Source organism: Sciurus carolinensis, chromosome 13, assembly GCF_902686445.1.
Source record: "Sciurus carolinensis chromosome 13, mSciCar1.2, whole genome shotgun sequence".
Lineage (NCBI taxonomy): Eukaryota > Metazoa > Chordata > Mammalia > Rodentia > Sciuridae > Sciurus > Sciurus carolinensis.
This window is the reverse complement of record NC_062225.1, coordinates 74,553,469-74,570,652: the sequence shown is the minus strand read 5'-3', so window position 1 is coordinate 74,570,652 and position 17,184 is coordinate 74,553,469. Positions and strand designations below refer to the sequence as shown.

At 39.0% G+C, this 17,184-nt stretch overlaps 1 protein-coding gene across 22 annotated transcripts in view; it reads right to left on the bottom strand.

Moving 5' to 3' along the window:
• Window positions 1–17,184, bottom strand: part of Dtnb (dystrobrevin beta) — a 232,091-nt gene that overhangs the window by 198,572 nt on the left and 16,335 nt on the right. For 21 of the 22 annotated variants that reach the window (XM_047521994.1, XM_047521981.1, XM_047521983.1 and 18 more), the window contains exons 2-3: window positions 11,798–11,865; window positions 1,316–1,396 (exon numbers count right to left, since the gene is read on the bottom strand). In XM_047521994.1, the coding sequence (XP_047377950.1) occupies window positions 1,316–1,396; window positions 11,798–11,864 (148 nt within the window). In that variant the 5' untranslated portion in view covers window position 11,865. The remainder of the gene's footprint in view (window positions 1–1,315; window positions 1,397–11,797; window positions 11,866–17,184) is intronic. The other variant, XM_047521980.1, reaches the window with a different exon arrangement.

Below are 17,184 nucleotides of genomic sequence, written 5' to 3'. Positions count from 1 at the left end.
CCACTCAAAATCAAGGTAGACTGCAGAACCATTAAGTGAAAGGCAGAACGATGTACCTTCTATTCTGCACTACCAACCCACTCGCTCCCTTCAGGCTCTCAACATGCCACACACAGGCTACTGTTTCCCAAAAATAACTATGGGGAGAGTCACAGAAAACAAGAATCGCTCCAAGACAGTGGTTTTCAAATACTTTGGCCACGACCCACAGAAATATATTTAAACCAACACACACACACATCTAAATATATGAAAAATAAAACTTTGACAAAACACTTTTTTACCACAGAAATTGCATTCTGATTCTTTCTTTTTCTTTTGTGTAACATGTTTTAAGTTGTGGCTATAGCCCACCAAGATTTCACGAGGCATCAATGCATGGGTTACAACACATGATTTGAAAAACCATGCTTTGGGAATCAATGAAGAGAGAAATACAACTTCAGTGTAGGATGGCATAATAAACTTCTTGGGAAGAATTTTAAGCTAGTCTTTATAAGGATGAAAGTCTGGTAGGAGTTATCAGATGTGACATGACTTGCCCAAGTTATTTGTTTTAATAAATGGCAAACTAAATCTAAGACCTAGGTTAAGGGGCTGGGGTTGTAGCTCAGTGGTGGAGTGCTTGCCTTGCACATGTGAGACACTGGGTTCGATGCCCAGCACCATATATAAATAAATAGATAAGATAAAGGTATTGTGTCCATCTACAACTTAAAAAAAAAATTTTTTAGGTAAAACCTAGGTTAATGTTCTTTTCATTATATGATTAGTTTTCACTAATATTCCCTTTCTCCTACTACCACATACATAAGAAAAGTATAATAAATCATAAGATAGTTCATATATACATGGCAATTAAGAGATTATATAGATTATACACAAACATATACACATATACTTTAGAGTGCACATGACAGCAATTACTTACCAAAAGGTTAATTTGCTGTATTAAATTTAATCAAGAAAATTCTTTCTACATATTTATCAAAACATCAGTTTTACTTTTCCCCCAGAAGCTGATAAATTGTATTAATTTCTGTATAAAACATTTAATATTAGCAATAAGGAGAAGTCAATTCTCATGCTTAAAGAACATTTACTATGATGCCAGCCTCAAAACCAGTTAGATTATTTAGTCTGTTCAACATTGTGAGGGACACAGGAGTAAAAGACAAGTTCTTTCCATTATAAAGCTTATATTCTGATACATCAAAAATAATTCAATTAACATTACAATGCATCCAAAAGATATTAAAATCTCTTACAACACTGAGAGCCCCATTTGCCCATCAAAGAAATGAGAATGACTTACGGCTGCATCGTTTTTGTACAAAGCGTAATTTGCAAGCTGTTCTGTAAGTTGATAATCGTATGACATCAAAATTCTGTGCACCTGAAAAAAGGGCAAATAAAAACGTTCAACTGGATTGACCACTGAATTTCTAAGTGCTAGGAAATGTGGTTCCACCACACCACCCAGCACTCAGCAGTCAGTCAGGCCTCAGAAAGGAACGTGGAGGGAGGGCCTCCGCCTCCCACTACAGGCAGGACTCCACCAGCAGCTCTGCCTGCATCATCGCCCAGGCTGGGCTCAGGAAGCTGAGGAGGAAGGCTCATGTCTTGAGAGAGGGAACCACATGATCGGGAGAGGGGGGCAGGTGGAAGAGCAGAAAAGAAGCAGCCTAGAGTCAAGAAAGCTAAATTCCAGCCCCAGCCTGACCACAAAATAGAACGTGCCACAGCCATGCCACATGTTTCTTCTCAGTCTTGGTGTCCTCCTCAGCAAAACCAGGGGACTGGACTAGCTAACCTGTAGGCCTCCCTTCCAGAACCATGGGAGCCCACAGTTTCCTAAAAATGGCCACAAAGGTATTTCCAGAGTGGTGTTTCATGTACTTCTAATACAACATCCCTCCCTCCACTTGAACAAGACACTATAACTGCCTTTAATGATCAGAATTCAGCAGAAGTGACAATGTGACCTTGTCAAGGTAAATGATAAGATAAGCTCAGCTTGTCCCGCTCTTTCCCTGGGAACACAGACACCATGTTGTGTGGAAACAGAGACTGGACAGTAGGCAGGGGCCACACAGTGAGGTCAGCAGAGAGCAACAGAGTTCATCCACCAAGACAGCGTGAACTGCCAAACCTGCAAGGGAGTGAGCCTTAAAATGACTCAGCCCTGAGCTCTTATCCTCCAACCAAGACCTCGGACATCAAGAAGCAAAGTCAAGAAGTCAGCACTGGATGCTGCTCTAAGTCTAGACCCAAAAAACTAGAAACAAATAAACGATCATTTGAGGGTAACAGTCACCGTAACCAGAACACCATCTAAAATTACATGTCTGCAAGTCAAACTTTATTCTCACTTTATAAAAAATTTGCTGTAAATAAAGTCTCCTTCAATTTTAAGGTCATTTCAGATAGCTCTGGCCTCCAATGTGAGTTTCTTATTTCATCTATGCTACCTTTATAAGATTTGGCAGCTATTTTTGACTCAATAAGGAGAAAGTGAACTGGCTCAAATTATCTCCTACAATATTCACAGGCATCTCTCATCCCCACTCCACAATATAGAAGGGGAAACAGGATTTTCCAGGTTCTTGTTGAAAGTAATGGCTATTAACCAAAATTAAAACTTTTCTTTTAGTCTCTCTTCAATCAACCTTTATCTTGATGCTACAATTAAAATTATTTCTTCTACACCTGGTTCTCACAAATTTCTATACTTCTACACCTTTATTACATAGTCCTACTTTTTTTGGAGATACAAAAGAGGATCTATTTAAATATAATTCAGGCCAGGTGCAGTGGTGCATGCCTGTAATTCCAGCAACTTGGGAGGCTAAGGCAGGAAGATTGCAAGTTTGAGGCCAGCCTTAGCAATTTAGCAAGGCCCTGCACAACATAGCGAGACCCTGTCTCAAAATAAAAAATGAAAAGTTCTGGGGATATGGCTCAGTGTTTAAGCACTCCTGGGTTCAAAACCTGCTACCAAAAAAAGGAGAAAGAAATATAATTCATATACCATACAATTTATTCATAAAGTATACAATTCAATGGTTATGACATATATATAAAATTTTGCAATTATCACTACAATTGGTTTACAAAATCTTCATCATCCAAAAAGAGACCTCTTCCCTTAGCAGTCACTTTGCCTACTATTTAACTGGGTTATCTTATTACAAAAAGTAATATTTTAAATAGAAGTCACAAGACACATGATTTGCAAATATTGTCTCATTCTGTAGGTGGTCTTTCACTCTCTTGAAGTACAAAAGTTTATCATTTTAACAAAGTCCAATTTATCTATTTGTTCTTTCATCATTTGTGCTTTTAATGTCATATCCTAGAAGGCTTCATAAGCTTTCAATAAGATTTATACCTGTGTTTTTTTCAAGAGTTTCATCTCTTGCACTTAGGTCTATGATACATTTTGAGTTAATCTGATGTAGAATGTGAGATAAGGGTCCAGATTCATTGTTTCACGTGTAGTTATCAGGTTTCTCCAGCACCATGTGTTCAAAAGACCATTCTTTCCTCCTTGAATGGGTCTTGGACTTCTTGTCAAAAATCAATTAACCACTAGCTGAAGCTGAAGGATCACAAGTTCAAGGCCAGCCTCAGTAACTTAGCAAAGTCCTAAGTAACTCAGTGAGACCCTGTTTCAAAATAAAAAATACAGAACTGGGGAGGTAGTTCAGTGGTAATATGCCCCTAGGTTTAATCCCCAGTACCAAAAAAGGAGAGAGAGAAAAAAAATCAATTGACCACAAATATATCAGTTTAATTCCAGACTTCAGATTCTGTCCCATTATGGGTGTTACAGTTTGGACCTTAAACGACCCCCAAAGGTCATGTGTTAAAAGATTGATGTCTTACTCCCCAGTGAGGTGCTGCTGTGAAGTGGTACGATCACTAATGGACAGTCTTCCACTCATGGGGGCCTCAGAGGGACTCAAAGGGACAGCAGGGCCTTGGTCTCTTCTCTCATTTCTGACCAAGATGTTAATGGCTTCCTCTGCCATCTGCTTCTACCATGACGCCCACTTCACCATAGACTCAAAAACAATGAGGCCAAGAGACCACGGACAGAAACCTTCAAAACTATGTGCTAAAGCACAATTTTTTTTTGTTTTGTTTTTTGTTTTTTGGTGCCAGGGGCATTTAACCACTGAGCCACATCCCCAGCCCTTTTTATTTATTTTTGCTAAGTTGCTTAGGCCTTCACTAAATTGCTGAGGCTGGCTTCAAAGCTGCAATCCTCTGGCCTCAGCCCCCAAGTCACTGGGATTAATGGCATGTACAAGCCCAGCCACATCTACTCTCTCTCTCTTTTTTTTTTTTTCCCATATTTGCTTTTTAAAATTGATTATTCCAGGTATTCTGTTACAATAATGGGAAGCTGGCTATGCATCTATTCTTATAGGAGCTCACCACCTCGATTAATATAGCTTTGCAGTAAGTTCTAGAGGTAGAATGTGGGAGTCCTCCAACTTTTTTCTCCTCTTGGAGGATCACTTTGGTTCTTCTAGGTCCCTCAAGTTCTCACATAAATTTTATAATCGGCCTACTCATTCTGCAAAAAAGCCAGTAAGGATTTTTACGATGTTGGCATTGAATCTATGGATCAATTTAGGGAATACTGCCATTTTAACAGTGTTAAATTTTCCAATCCATTAACATAGGGTGTCTTACCATTTATTTAGGTCTTCTTTAATTTCTTTAAAAATGTATTGCAGTTTGTAGTACATAAACCTCTTTTGTTAAAGATACTCCTTTTTTACTCATTTGGCTTCTAAATAATTACCATCTCAACCTAAATATTTTAAATTGGGACCACTAAATATTAATTAATCAAAAAGCAAACCAATGGTTTAAAGAAAGAATGTTAATAAATGTAAAAGTGCATTTAATAAATAACCTGTCATTAAATCACTACAGGTAATTTTAATGTCTACTAAAATTAATATTTTAATGAGAAATACTGACAAAACAAATGAAAACAGATAGTAAAACGAAGTTCCCATCTCCAATTGACAAACGGAAAGACTACCAATCTGGTCAGACTGCATGCAGGCATTCATTAGGCCATATCTGCCTATGAGGCCATGTTTGGAGGAAAAAGTTAGTGAACTTGGTATAACTTGTTCCCTTCAGACTCTCCAGTGCTGTCAAGAGTCAGATTTGGGTACCACAAAAGATGAAATAGAACAAATATTACGTAAGTCCAAAGCTAACTAGTTTTGGAAAATGAGAAACCTTTATGCTGTAGCCCAGTTTGCCAGAGATCTCTACCTTAAAGTTACAGGTACTGGTCAAGAATCAAGTCTTGGGCTGTGGCTGTGGCTCAGTGGCAGAGCGCTTGCCTAGCATGTATGAAGCACTGGGTTCAATTCTCAGCACCACATACAAATAAACAAAATAAAGGTGCATTGCCAACTAAATAATATTTTAAAAAAAGAATCAAGTGCCACTCTACTTTCCTTTGCCATAGTTCTTGTGAAATGCCTCACTCTAAAATCCAGTGGGATGCCCCAAGATTCTGCAACTATAGCTGGGCGTCCTGGTCGTGCGTGATATCACATTTAAAGATCTAACAGCAGTCCAAATACCAAAATCATTTCTGAAAGTAAGACATAATCAATACCTTAGAACTTCACCAAAACTCTGTGTGCCAATGTTCCGCCTATCAGGTTCTAAAGCTTCCCATACGTCTACCTGCTTTTGGAGTCACCCTTCCTGGATTTTATAAGGGAGAAGCCTAATCCACAGCCTCTGGGACAGATCACTTTTTGTGTTGTTTTGTTTTTGGTCAGGGTAGTTATTGGAGTTTTAACTCCGGGATGCTTAATCATGAGCCACATCTCCCATTTTAATTTACTTTGAGACCGGGTCTCACTAAGTTGCTCAGGGCCTTGTTAAATTGCTGAAGCTGTCCTCGATTTTGTGATCCTGGCCTCAGTCTCCTGAGTTGCTGAGATTACAGGTGTACACCACTCACACCCAACTAGCCTTCACTTTTTTAATACAGGTTGAATATCTCTTATCCAAAATTCTGGGGACCAAAAGTATTTCAGATTTTTGAGTTTTTCAGATTTTACCAATTGTGCATCCCTAATGCAAAACTTTTTCAAAAAAAATTTTTTTTTAATTTTTGTTCTTTTTAGTTACACATGACAGTAGAATTGTATTTTGACATATCCTACAAACATGGAGTATAACTTCCCATTTTTTGTGGTTGTACATGATGTGGAGGTACACTCATGTGTTCATATATGAATAGGAAAGTTATGTCTGATTCATTCTACTCTTTCCCATTCCCATCCTCCCTCTCTTTCCCCCATTCCCCCCGTCCAATCTGGTGAACCTCCACTACTCTCCCAACCCACCCCCATCCCACCCCACCTACTGTGAGTCAGCAGCCACACATTCAGCCTTTGGATTTTTGGGAACTGGCTTATTTCACTTAGCATGATAATCTCCACATCCATCCATTTACAGGCAAATGCTGTGATTTCATTCTTCTTTAAGGCTGAGTAACATTCCATTGTGTATATGTACCACATTTTCTTTATTCATTCATCTGTTGAAGGGCACCTAGGTTGGTTCCATAACTTAGCTATTGTGAACTGAGCTATAATAAACATTGATGTGGCTGTGTCACTGTAGTATGCGGATAGCTGGGTGAAACGGTGGTTCCACTCCAAGTTTTCTGAGAAATTTCCATACTATTTTCCAAAGTGGTTGCACCACTTTGCAATCCCACCAGCAATTTATGAGTGTGCCTTTTTCCCCACATCCTCACCAACATTTATTGTTACTTATATTCTTGATAATTACCATTGACTGGAGGGAGATGAAATCTCAGTGTAGTTTTAATTTCCATTTCTCTAATTGCTAGTGATGTTGAACGTTTTTTCATATATTTGTTGACAAACTGTATTCTGTGAAGTGCCTGTTCAGTTCCTTAGTCCTTTTATTGATTGGTTTATTAGGGTTTTTTGTGTTAAGTTTTTTGAGTTTTTTTTTAGATTAATGCTATATCTGAGGTGTGGGTGGCAAAGATTTTCTCCTATTCTATAGGCTCTCTCTTCACAGTCTTGATTGTTTCCTTTGTTGTGAAGAAGCTTTTTATTTTGATATCATCCCACTTATTGATTCAATTCTTGTGCTTTAGGAGTCTTGTTGAGGAAACTGGTTTCTAAGCCAACATGATGGAGATTTGGGCCTACTTTTTCTTCTGATAGGCACAGGGTCTCTGGTCTAATGCCTAGGTCTTTGATTCACTTTGAGTTGAATTTTATGCAGAGTAAGAAATAGGGGTCTAATTTTATTCTGTTACATATGGATTTTCAGTTTTCCCAGCACCATTTGTTGAAGAGGCAATCTTGTCTCCGATGTATATTCATGATGCTTTTGTCTAGTATGAGATCACTATATTTATGTGAGTTTGTGTCTTCTATTCTGTACCATTTGCTTTCATGTCTGTTTTTGTGCCAATACCATGCTGTTTTTGTTAATAAAGCTCTGTAGTATAATTTAATGTCTGGTATTGTGGTAACTCCTGCTAGACTTTCCTTGGTGAGGGTTGCTTTGGCTATTCTGGGCCTCTTATTTTTCCAAATGAATTTCATACTGCTTTTTCTATTTCTATGAAGAATATCATCAGAACCTTGATAGGAATTGCATTACATCTATATAGTGCTTTTAAGGTAGTATGGGCATTTTGACAATATTAACTCTACTTATCCAAGAACATGGGAGAGATAATTCTATCTTCTAAGGTCTTCCTCAAATTATTTCTTTAGTGTTTTATAGTTTCCCCAAATGCAAAACTTCAAAATCCAAAATACTCTGAACTCTGAAACATTTTAAAGTTTGAAGTCTGAAATCTGAAACTCTTTGAACTTTTTAAAGTTTCAGATTTCAGAACATTTTGGATTTGGGATTTTTAAATTAGGGATGCTCAACTGAACTTCCCTTATGAAAGGATCAAGTTGATTCCCTCATTAAGATGTATTAGTCTTACAAATAAAAATCATAAAGCCCCCAGTAATGAAACTGAAAATGATCATGAGTCAAGTGCAGTGGTACATCTGAAGTCCCAGCTACACAGGAGGCTGAGGAAGGAGGATCACTTGAGGACAGGCGTTCAAGGTCAACAGAGTAAAGCCCTGTCTTGAGAAAAAGAAAGAAAATTATGTTATCCCTTTGGCATGTCTAAGGTAGAAATAATTATTCTTCGCCTCATTATAAGAAATATAGATGCAGATGCAGGCTCGGCTTCTCTTGAACCAATTGATTGCTGCTTCTATCATCTGAGGATATCGGACTCTGCTTCTTCACTCTTCCAAAGAGGACTCTGCCAGTGATTCTCCAGGTAGTTTCCAGAAGCCTTGGTCTCAGACTAGGGTAGCACTGTTGATCTTTCTTGTTCTGGGGCTTCTGCATCTTGGACTGCACAATTGTTAGTTCTTCCAGCTCTCTAGCTGCAGATGGCCATGTGGACTATCCAGCTTCTGGTTATGTAATCCAATTAATAAATCCCCTTTTATAAACATACCTCCTGCTGATTCTGTTCCTCTAGAGAACCCTAATACAAGGTGTAACAGTCAACATGGAGTGTGTGTGGTAACAGAAGACAAAACAAGATGTAGCACAATCTGCTAACTGTGACCACAATGGAAGATAATAATTCTAAGGGTTAATTAATATCACCTGACCATAAACATTCCCCAGGCTTTATGTTAAACAAAGAGAATTTCCAGGCTCCACTCCAGATCTACCTACTTAATCAAAATCTGCAGGGAGGCAACTAAACTCTTCATTTTTAACAAGTGCCCAAGAAAATCTTACAGTTAGGCCAAGTTCAGGAAACACAAGACTACCCAGCCCAACTAAAAGTCCCAGTTGATGCACTCCTCCCAAACTGCACTCACAGCCAACCTCACCCAGGCTGGACCACATGTAATCACCCAGTGGTGCCACAGCCTCTCATCTCAGGGCCTTTGTAAGCACTTCTACCCCAGCCCTTTCTTCACCTCATCACCAGGCTCACTCAGCCTGGACTTTGCTTCTCCCAGGTCCTTCCTGGGCCCCTATGCTTCTCCCATCACTGTCTTGAAAATAGCATAGTTACCTATCTAGGGAGAACTCTATAAACTAACCTAATAAGACCAATAAAAGAGTACAGAAAAACTAATAAGTTAAAAATTGACATACTAGTGACTATCAAGCTAGAAACAGGTGAATGGCACCACAGAAGGTAATTACACTGGAGTGTCAGGTGATGCTATTGGGAATGAGGGAGTGGGGCTTCCAGCAGTGGATACAATGGCCACCAAAGCTCCTCTTCCAGTGAAGAAAAAGGGGGAGGCTCACAAAGCCAACCTTAGCAAACACCACCCAGGCTGACTGAATCCTTGAGTTTGTTACAAAGAACGGTTGACATAAGGAGTCAGAGAGAGAGCATTCACTAAGCAGTAGAACCAATTCTTCACAGAACTACTTCAAGTACCTCCTGGAATCACACGCTCTCACGTTCATTCATTCACCCCCCCCCCCATTGTGTTAATGTTTACTTATGTAAGGCACACAGGCATTTCTTAGTATTAGGAGTCACTATATTTTTTAAATTTGGTTTCCTACACTGTCTGCTTCCCTGTACTAAAACACAAGCATCATAACTGAAGTCAGCAACTGTGCTTTCTTCTCCCCTGTCACCCTAGCACCTACAACAGCACCTGAATCACAGTGCATTCTCAATAAATGTGCCAAAAGTGACTGGAAAAGACCCCTTGGAAGGTAGGCAAGAGCAGTTGCCAAATGAAGTTGAAGCAACAGCATTAGCAAAGGCACAAAGGCAGCAAGATCCATCTGCAGAAAGTCAATGCAGCACTGCTGGGAAATGATGCACAAGTGCTAAAGTCTGGATCTTAAATGTGCCCCCGGGATCCATGTGCTAAAACTTGGTCTCCAGCTTGGCACTTCTGGGAGGTTATGGAACTAGAGGTGAGGCCAAGTGGGAGGTCTTCTTGTCACTGCAGGTGTGTCCTCAAGGGGAGAGTAGGACCTCAGCTCCTTCCTGTCTCTTTTGAATCCAGTCCTGGGATGAGCAGCTTTTCTCCACCACACGCTCCCCACCATGATGTGCTGCTTGCCACAGGCCCAAAAGGAATGAGCAATGGACTAAAGCCTCCAAAACTGTAACCCAAAATAAACATTTTCTCTTTATAAACTCATTGCCTCAGGTATTTTTTACAGTAATGAAAAGCTGACTAACACATAAAGGCATGTGATAGAAACTGGGAACTTGTGAACTGAGCCAAAAAGAGGCCTAAGACATATTTTGGAGCTGGGACATTCTCATGAAGGTGATAAAAAGTAACCAAAGGGATTTAAGCAAAGAAATGGCACAGATACACAGTTCAACCTCACATACATAAATAGCAAACTTAAGAGTCAAGTCTGGAAGAAGGTATAAGAAACACACTGCTTCTATTCTGAAAAGCAATAATGACAAAAAATAACTTTAAAAACACAGTTAACCACATTTACTGTTTACTATTCACTATTGCTCAGGCACTGTGCAAAGCTTTACCTGCACTGTCCATTAATCTTCACAATTCTATGAAGGCAGTACTATTCCATTTTATGGATAAGGAAACTGAGAAAGAGATAGATAAGGTAACTTATCTAAGGTAATACAGTAGATGAAGAAGACAACATCCTAGTCAGGCAGCCTAACTGCAGAACCTGAACTCAAAACTTCCGTGGTTTGAGCAACAGACAGATTCAAAACTCATTTACATTCAGGTGCAGAGGGACATATCTGTGATTCCAGCTACTTGGGAAGCTAAGGCAGAGGATGGCAAGTTGGGAGGCCAGCCTCCACAGTTTACTCACAACACAGACATAGGTTGAGCCCAACTCTACCTCCTATAACCACATCTTCACTGATCTAAAATATGTAGAGTTGAAAAGATCTTCTGGGACCTTATCCATTGATTTTATACTCTGATACGCAGAATTCTAGAATTCTCCAAGTTCTTCAGGGCTGTTCCAGGCTGGGTTTCTGCCTCCTTTATCCTGTTTCAACCATGGTGTACCAATTTTGTAATAAGTGGTAGTCCTTTTAAGATTTCACTTGAAAAAGAGTAAAAAAAAATTTTTAAGGCTTTATACTCACTGGTCCAGACCAATAACCACACATCGTGGCAAAGGAATCTGAGTTGGTCATGGTCACAAAGACAAGTAGTCCCACAGCAAAACAATCTTTCAAATGCTAGGAACAGCCCCTTGCTCTCTGCCATCTTTCATTTTTGTTCTGTTTTTTTTTTACATAAGAATAGAACTTTTTCACCGATTTTGAATTGGAGAGCACAGTTCATTCGTTTCCATTTTCCCATCAGCTCCCACTAGTAACCTATTATCCTAACTCTCTACCTTACAGTTGGTATCTAGCAGAAGATAATTTATATAATGTATGAATCATTAACTACTTATCACCACCTACAAGCTCATGGTAACAACAAAGTTACAGCAAGAGGTCTGAACTGACTGGTGTGACTTAAGATCACAGGTATTCTAGGTGACATTTCTGCCTTATTATTTATGACTTTGCTTAAGAAAGCAACTCAATTCAATTAAAATGCAGGTTCTGGCTTGGAGTCCTCCAATTCCCATTCTTCCATTTCTAAAGCTTGTAACATAAATCTTCTGACTGAAGCTATGACTTGACCAGGAGGAAAAAGAAAACAGAAAACACTCAGGAGCACCGGAGACTCACGCATCTCTATGAACAGCTGCCTCTTCTCGGCCACGGTCTTCCGCTTGTTCCCACCTTCCTCAATCATCCTAGAAACAAAGAAAGACATAAAAAGCCACTGTGTAACTGGACAATTCAACCAAAAGCACGTCATTCTGTTGCGAAGAGGTACAGGAAAATAGGTTGAAAGTGTACGTTTTTTTTTTTCCGGTGCTGGGGATTGAACCCAGGGCCTTGTACTGGTGAGGCAGGCATACTACCAACTGAGCTATATCCCTAGCCCAGAATGTGTACATTTTAAGACAGAATCAATAAAAATAAAGTGGGAGCCTGATATAGAAAAAGATAACCGATTGTCACTTTGCTTGAGAGCTTCTAAAATATTAAACAGCCTATATTTAAATGAGTTTATACATGTGCTGAAAATATGGGGCTATGCCTTATTTCTAACTTAATTATTTTCTCTGCAGAGTCCTGGATCAGTTGAGACATTATTTCCCATATCACTACTATTTTGCATAAACACATTACTAAATATAATTTAGAAAATAATAAAGGGCTGGGGATATAGCTCAGTTGGTAGAGTGCTTGCCTCGCAAGCACAAGGCCCTGGGTTCAAATCCCCAGCACCACAAAAAAAAAAAAAAGAGAAAGAAAGAAAATAATATAACGAGAGGCTATAATAAAGAACATAAAAATAGTCCATTTATACATAAAAGACATGCATAAAAAATTGTTTGTATGTTAAATAATATTAAACAAAAAAGATATTCATCCTCAAACCCAAAGAGCTCCTAAATGTAACTTTTCTATTACATGATAATAGTAGTTTATGCTGACAGATTCAGTCTATGCCAGACACTTCGTTAAAACTCTTTACATGCATTGAGCTGGGCATGACAGTGCACACCTGTGGTTCCAGGTACTCAGGAGGCTGAGAAAGGAGGATCACTTGAGCCCAGGAATTGGAGGTTAGCCTGGGCAACACTTTGAGACTCCATCTCAAAAAACAAAAACAAAAACAAAAAAACCCCAAACTCATTAAACGCATTCATGCATAATCTCATTTGATCCTCACAAATCCATAGGTGCTGTTGTTGTTGTTAGTATCATCTCTATTTTATAGATTATGAAACAGATACATAGAAAAGAATACTAACATGCCAAAGGCACACAACTCAGAAACTACAGAGTATAATCCCAACCTTTGGATTAAACTTCTCATATAACTGTTGCTTATAGATGCATATTTTCAATCTCTGTGTCTAAAAAGCTGTAACACAAATAGCCCAACATATGGACCCTACCAACAAGAAATCTGTGATAATTTTTACTGAAATATTTCTTACTGAATGAAGAAATATATCTAGACAAATAGCATAAGTCAGATAACTTCCCTAATTAAACTTCTGTAAATCATTCCCAGATATGATTAAGCTATTGTACATTAAACTGTTGTAAACTATTCTCAAATATGTTCTAATCACAAATTAAATGATGACTATATGAATTACACATCCATTAGAGTAAGTTGGCTAGCTATAGAAAGTTTAGTTATAATATACAATTAAAAAGTAAAAATGTAAATAAATTCCTTAACATCCCACAATTAATATTCTAGTCCTTAAGAATAGCCCTTTCCAGTCAGGCAAGGTTACACACCTGTTGTCCTGACCTGGATCAGACCCCGGCCCAGCGGCTGAGGCAGGCACTCTTTTCCCACGGCTGCCTTCCTTTCTAGAGAACTGCCCTCCATCGACTGAACGCTCCTTAAACAAAGAAAGGCCTGGAAAGTTACCCCTCCCATGGGGGGAAACAGGCAGCTGGCAGCAGATGACGGGACGATACAAGACAGAAACACTCAGCCCCGGCAAGTTCTGGATCCTGGTAAGATGGGGTGAGCACATACCACCTTATCCACTGAATACAACTATAAAATCTGCACAGAATACAAGATAGAGTTAGTCAAGATCTACTAAAAAAGTAAGCATAAACTGATGGATCGAGGAAGAATACAGAATTCAAAGGACCACTGAAAAGGTGGTAAAGTTGCCATTCATCTTCTCTTGGATTCCCAGGCCGGAACGCAATATATCCAGGACCCCAAACAGCATTGTGGTTCACACTGGAAAGTCCGGGAGAAAGCCTTTAGTTCTGCTCAAAGGGAAGAAAAGAGAAACACAGCACAGAGAGAGTGGAAGGAATCCCCCAGGTTTTTCCTCTCCATTCTCTCCCTCACCAGCCCACAGATAATCTCACAGGGAAGTAGCAGTGGCAGGGAAAGCCACTGGCACTAGAAAACAATACGAATCAAAAGTGTGGGAAAAGAAAACGAAAGGTGCACAGATTGGGAAGGAAGAAATTAAACTACCTTTGGTCACAGGTGATATTATTATCTATGCAAAAAGTCCAAAGAATGGACAAAAAAACTCCTGGAACTAGTAAGCAATCGCAGTAAGTTTGCAGGATACAAGGTACAGACACAAAAGTCTATCACCTTCCTATACAAGCAATGAACAAGTGGAATTTCAAGTTAAAAACACAATAGCACAATAAAAATAAAGTGAAAATAGAAACACAATACCACTTACATTAGCACTCAAAAAACTGAAATACTTGGGTATAAATTTAGCAAAACGTGTAAAAATTAGTGTGAGGAAAATTATAAGACTAATGAAAGAAATCAAAACAGAATTAAGTAAATTAAAAGATATCCCATGTTCATAAGCAGGAAAATTAAGTATTATCAAAATGTCACTTCCTCCCCAACTTGATTCCAGTTTTTTAATTGTTTTTTTTAGTTGTGGATAGACAGAATACCTTTTATTTTATTTATTTATTTTTATGCAGTACCTCACACCAGCACTCTACCACTGAGCCACAAACCCAGTCCCTTGACTCCAGTTTTAACAGAATCCCAATAGAACTTCAAACAAGTAGTTATGTGGATACTGACAATCTGATCCTAAAGTTTACACAGAAAGACAAAAGACTGTGAATAGTCAATGTAATATTGAAGAAAAAGAGGGAGGAATGAGACTATACAACTTCAAGACTCACTATAAAGTTAGTGTGGTACTGGTTTAAAAAAAAAAAATAAAAAGAAGGAAAAAAAAAATCAACAGAACTGAAAAGAGCACCCAGGAATAGACTCATAAATAGTGTCAAAAAGGCAATTCAGTGGAAGAAAGATGGTCTTTCCGACAAATGTTACTGGAAGAACTGGGCATGCAAAAGATAAATCTAGACAGAGACCTTACACCCTTCACAAAAATTAACACAAAATGGATCACGGGCATAAGTTTAGAACATAAAACCATATGACTCCTAGAAAGAACACAGGGGAAGATCTAGATGACCTTGGGTATGCTGATGGCTTTATAGTGATAATGTGGCATGATCCATAAAAGAAGTGATAAACTGGACTTCATTTAATTTAAAAAGTTCTAGCTGGGCAAGGGGGCACACGCCTGTAATCCCAGCTACTCAGCAGGAGGTTTGCAAGCTCTAGGCCAACCTAGACAACTTACCGAGACCCTGTCTCAAAAACTAAATTTAAAAGGGCACTGAGTGTAGCTCAATGGTACAGCACTCACCTAGCACGTACGAGGCCCTGGGTTAAACAGCCAGTACCACAAAAAAAAAAAAAATTAATTATTTTTAGAAGTTCTGCTTTGCAAAAGACACTGTCAAGAGAATGAGAAAACAAGCCACAGACTAGGACAGAAAACTTGTACAAAACATCTGATCTGATAAATGACTGCTGTCCAAAATACAGAATTATTAAAATTCAACAATAAGAAAACAATCTGACGAAAAAATGGGCAAAAGATCTAAAAAAAAACACCTCACCAAACAAAATACACACAGATGGCAAATGCACACCTGAAAAACACTCAGATTCAATGTGTCATTAGAGAACTGAAAATTAAAACAAGGAGACATCACTACACACTTGTTAAAATGGCCAAAACTGAGGACACTGACAACATCAAATGCTGAGGAGGATGCAGAACAATAGGAACTCAATTCACTGCTGGTGGGAATGCAAAATGGTATATAATCACTTTGAAAGACAGTTTGATGGTTTCTTACATAACTAAACATACTGTTACCATGCAATCCAGCAATCAAGACTCCTTGGTATTTACCCAAAGGAACTGAAACATATTCATACAAAAACCTGCACACAGATATTTAAAGCAGCTTCAAAAGGCAACCAAGATTTCTTTCAGCAGGTGAATGGATAAACTATGGAACATTATTCAGCACTAAAAAGAAATGAGCTATCAAGTCATTCAAAGACAGGAAGAAGCCAGGCTTGGGGGCACACACCTGTAATCCCAGCGACTCAGGAGGCTGAGGCAAGAAGATCGAAAGTTCGAGGCCAGTCTTAGCAACTTAGCAAGACTCTGCCTCAAAATTAAATAAAAAGGGTTGTTGATATAGCTCAGTGGTAGAGTATCCCTGGGTTCAATTTCCAGTACTGCAAAAAAAAAAAAAAAAAAAAAAAAAAAAGACATGGAAGAACTATATAACTATATGACATTGTTTTGGGCCCACCCAACTACAAAACATTCTGGAAAGGGCAAAACTATGATTAGAGGTTGCCAAGAGTTTGGGGGAGGGCTGTGAATTGGCAGAGCACCAAGGATTTTGGGGGCTGCTGAAACTACTCTATATGATGCTACAATGGTGCATACATGTCTTTATACAATCAGAGCAAATTCATAGAATGTACAACACCAAAAGTAAACCCCAGGGCTGGGGTTGTAGCTCAGTGGTAGAGTGCTTGCCTAGCATATGTGAGGCATTGGGTTCGATTCTCAGCATCACATAAAAATAAATGAATAAAATAAAGGCATTGTGTCCATCTACAATTAAAAAGAAAAAGGAAACCCCAAAATAAACCATGGCCTTTGAATGAGAAATGATGTGTCAATGTGGGTTCACTAATTCTAACGAAAGTATCTCTGATGGGAAATGCTGAAAATTGGGGAGGCTATGTGTGAGGTGAGGCAGAAAATACATAGAAAACCTAAGTAATACAAAAAATTGTTAGCAGAGCTCTCTTCCTCTTGCTACAAGATGGCAGTCTCTCCTACCCAACGACTATGCAAAGACTTCCCCTGAGGTGCATGTCTCAAAAGATAATCTGCCTCCTTGATCAGTCCCTGCCTCCTTTATTGCTTCTAGACTAATAACTAGGGTCCAGTCTTGGCACTGCTGAAATAGGGAGGTAACTAACTGTCCCTACTTCAGGTGGAAAAGGACCGATTCACCAAAACACCTGCTGAACCTGATATGAATTGGCAGGAACTAGGAGAACACACCTGGGAAGGGATCTTGAGAGGGCTGAATTTCGTGGCCAAGTACAAGACTGGTAAGGAAGCTGGACACAGAGACCC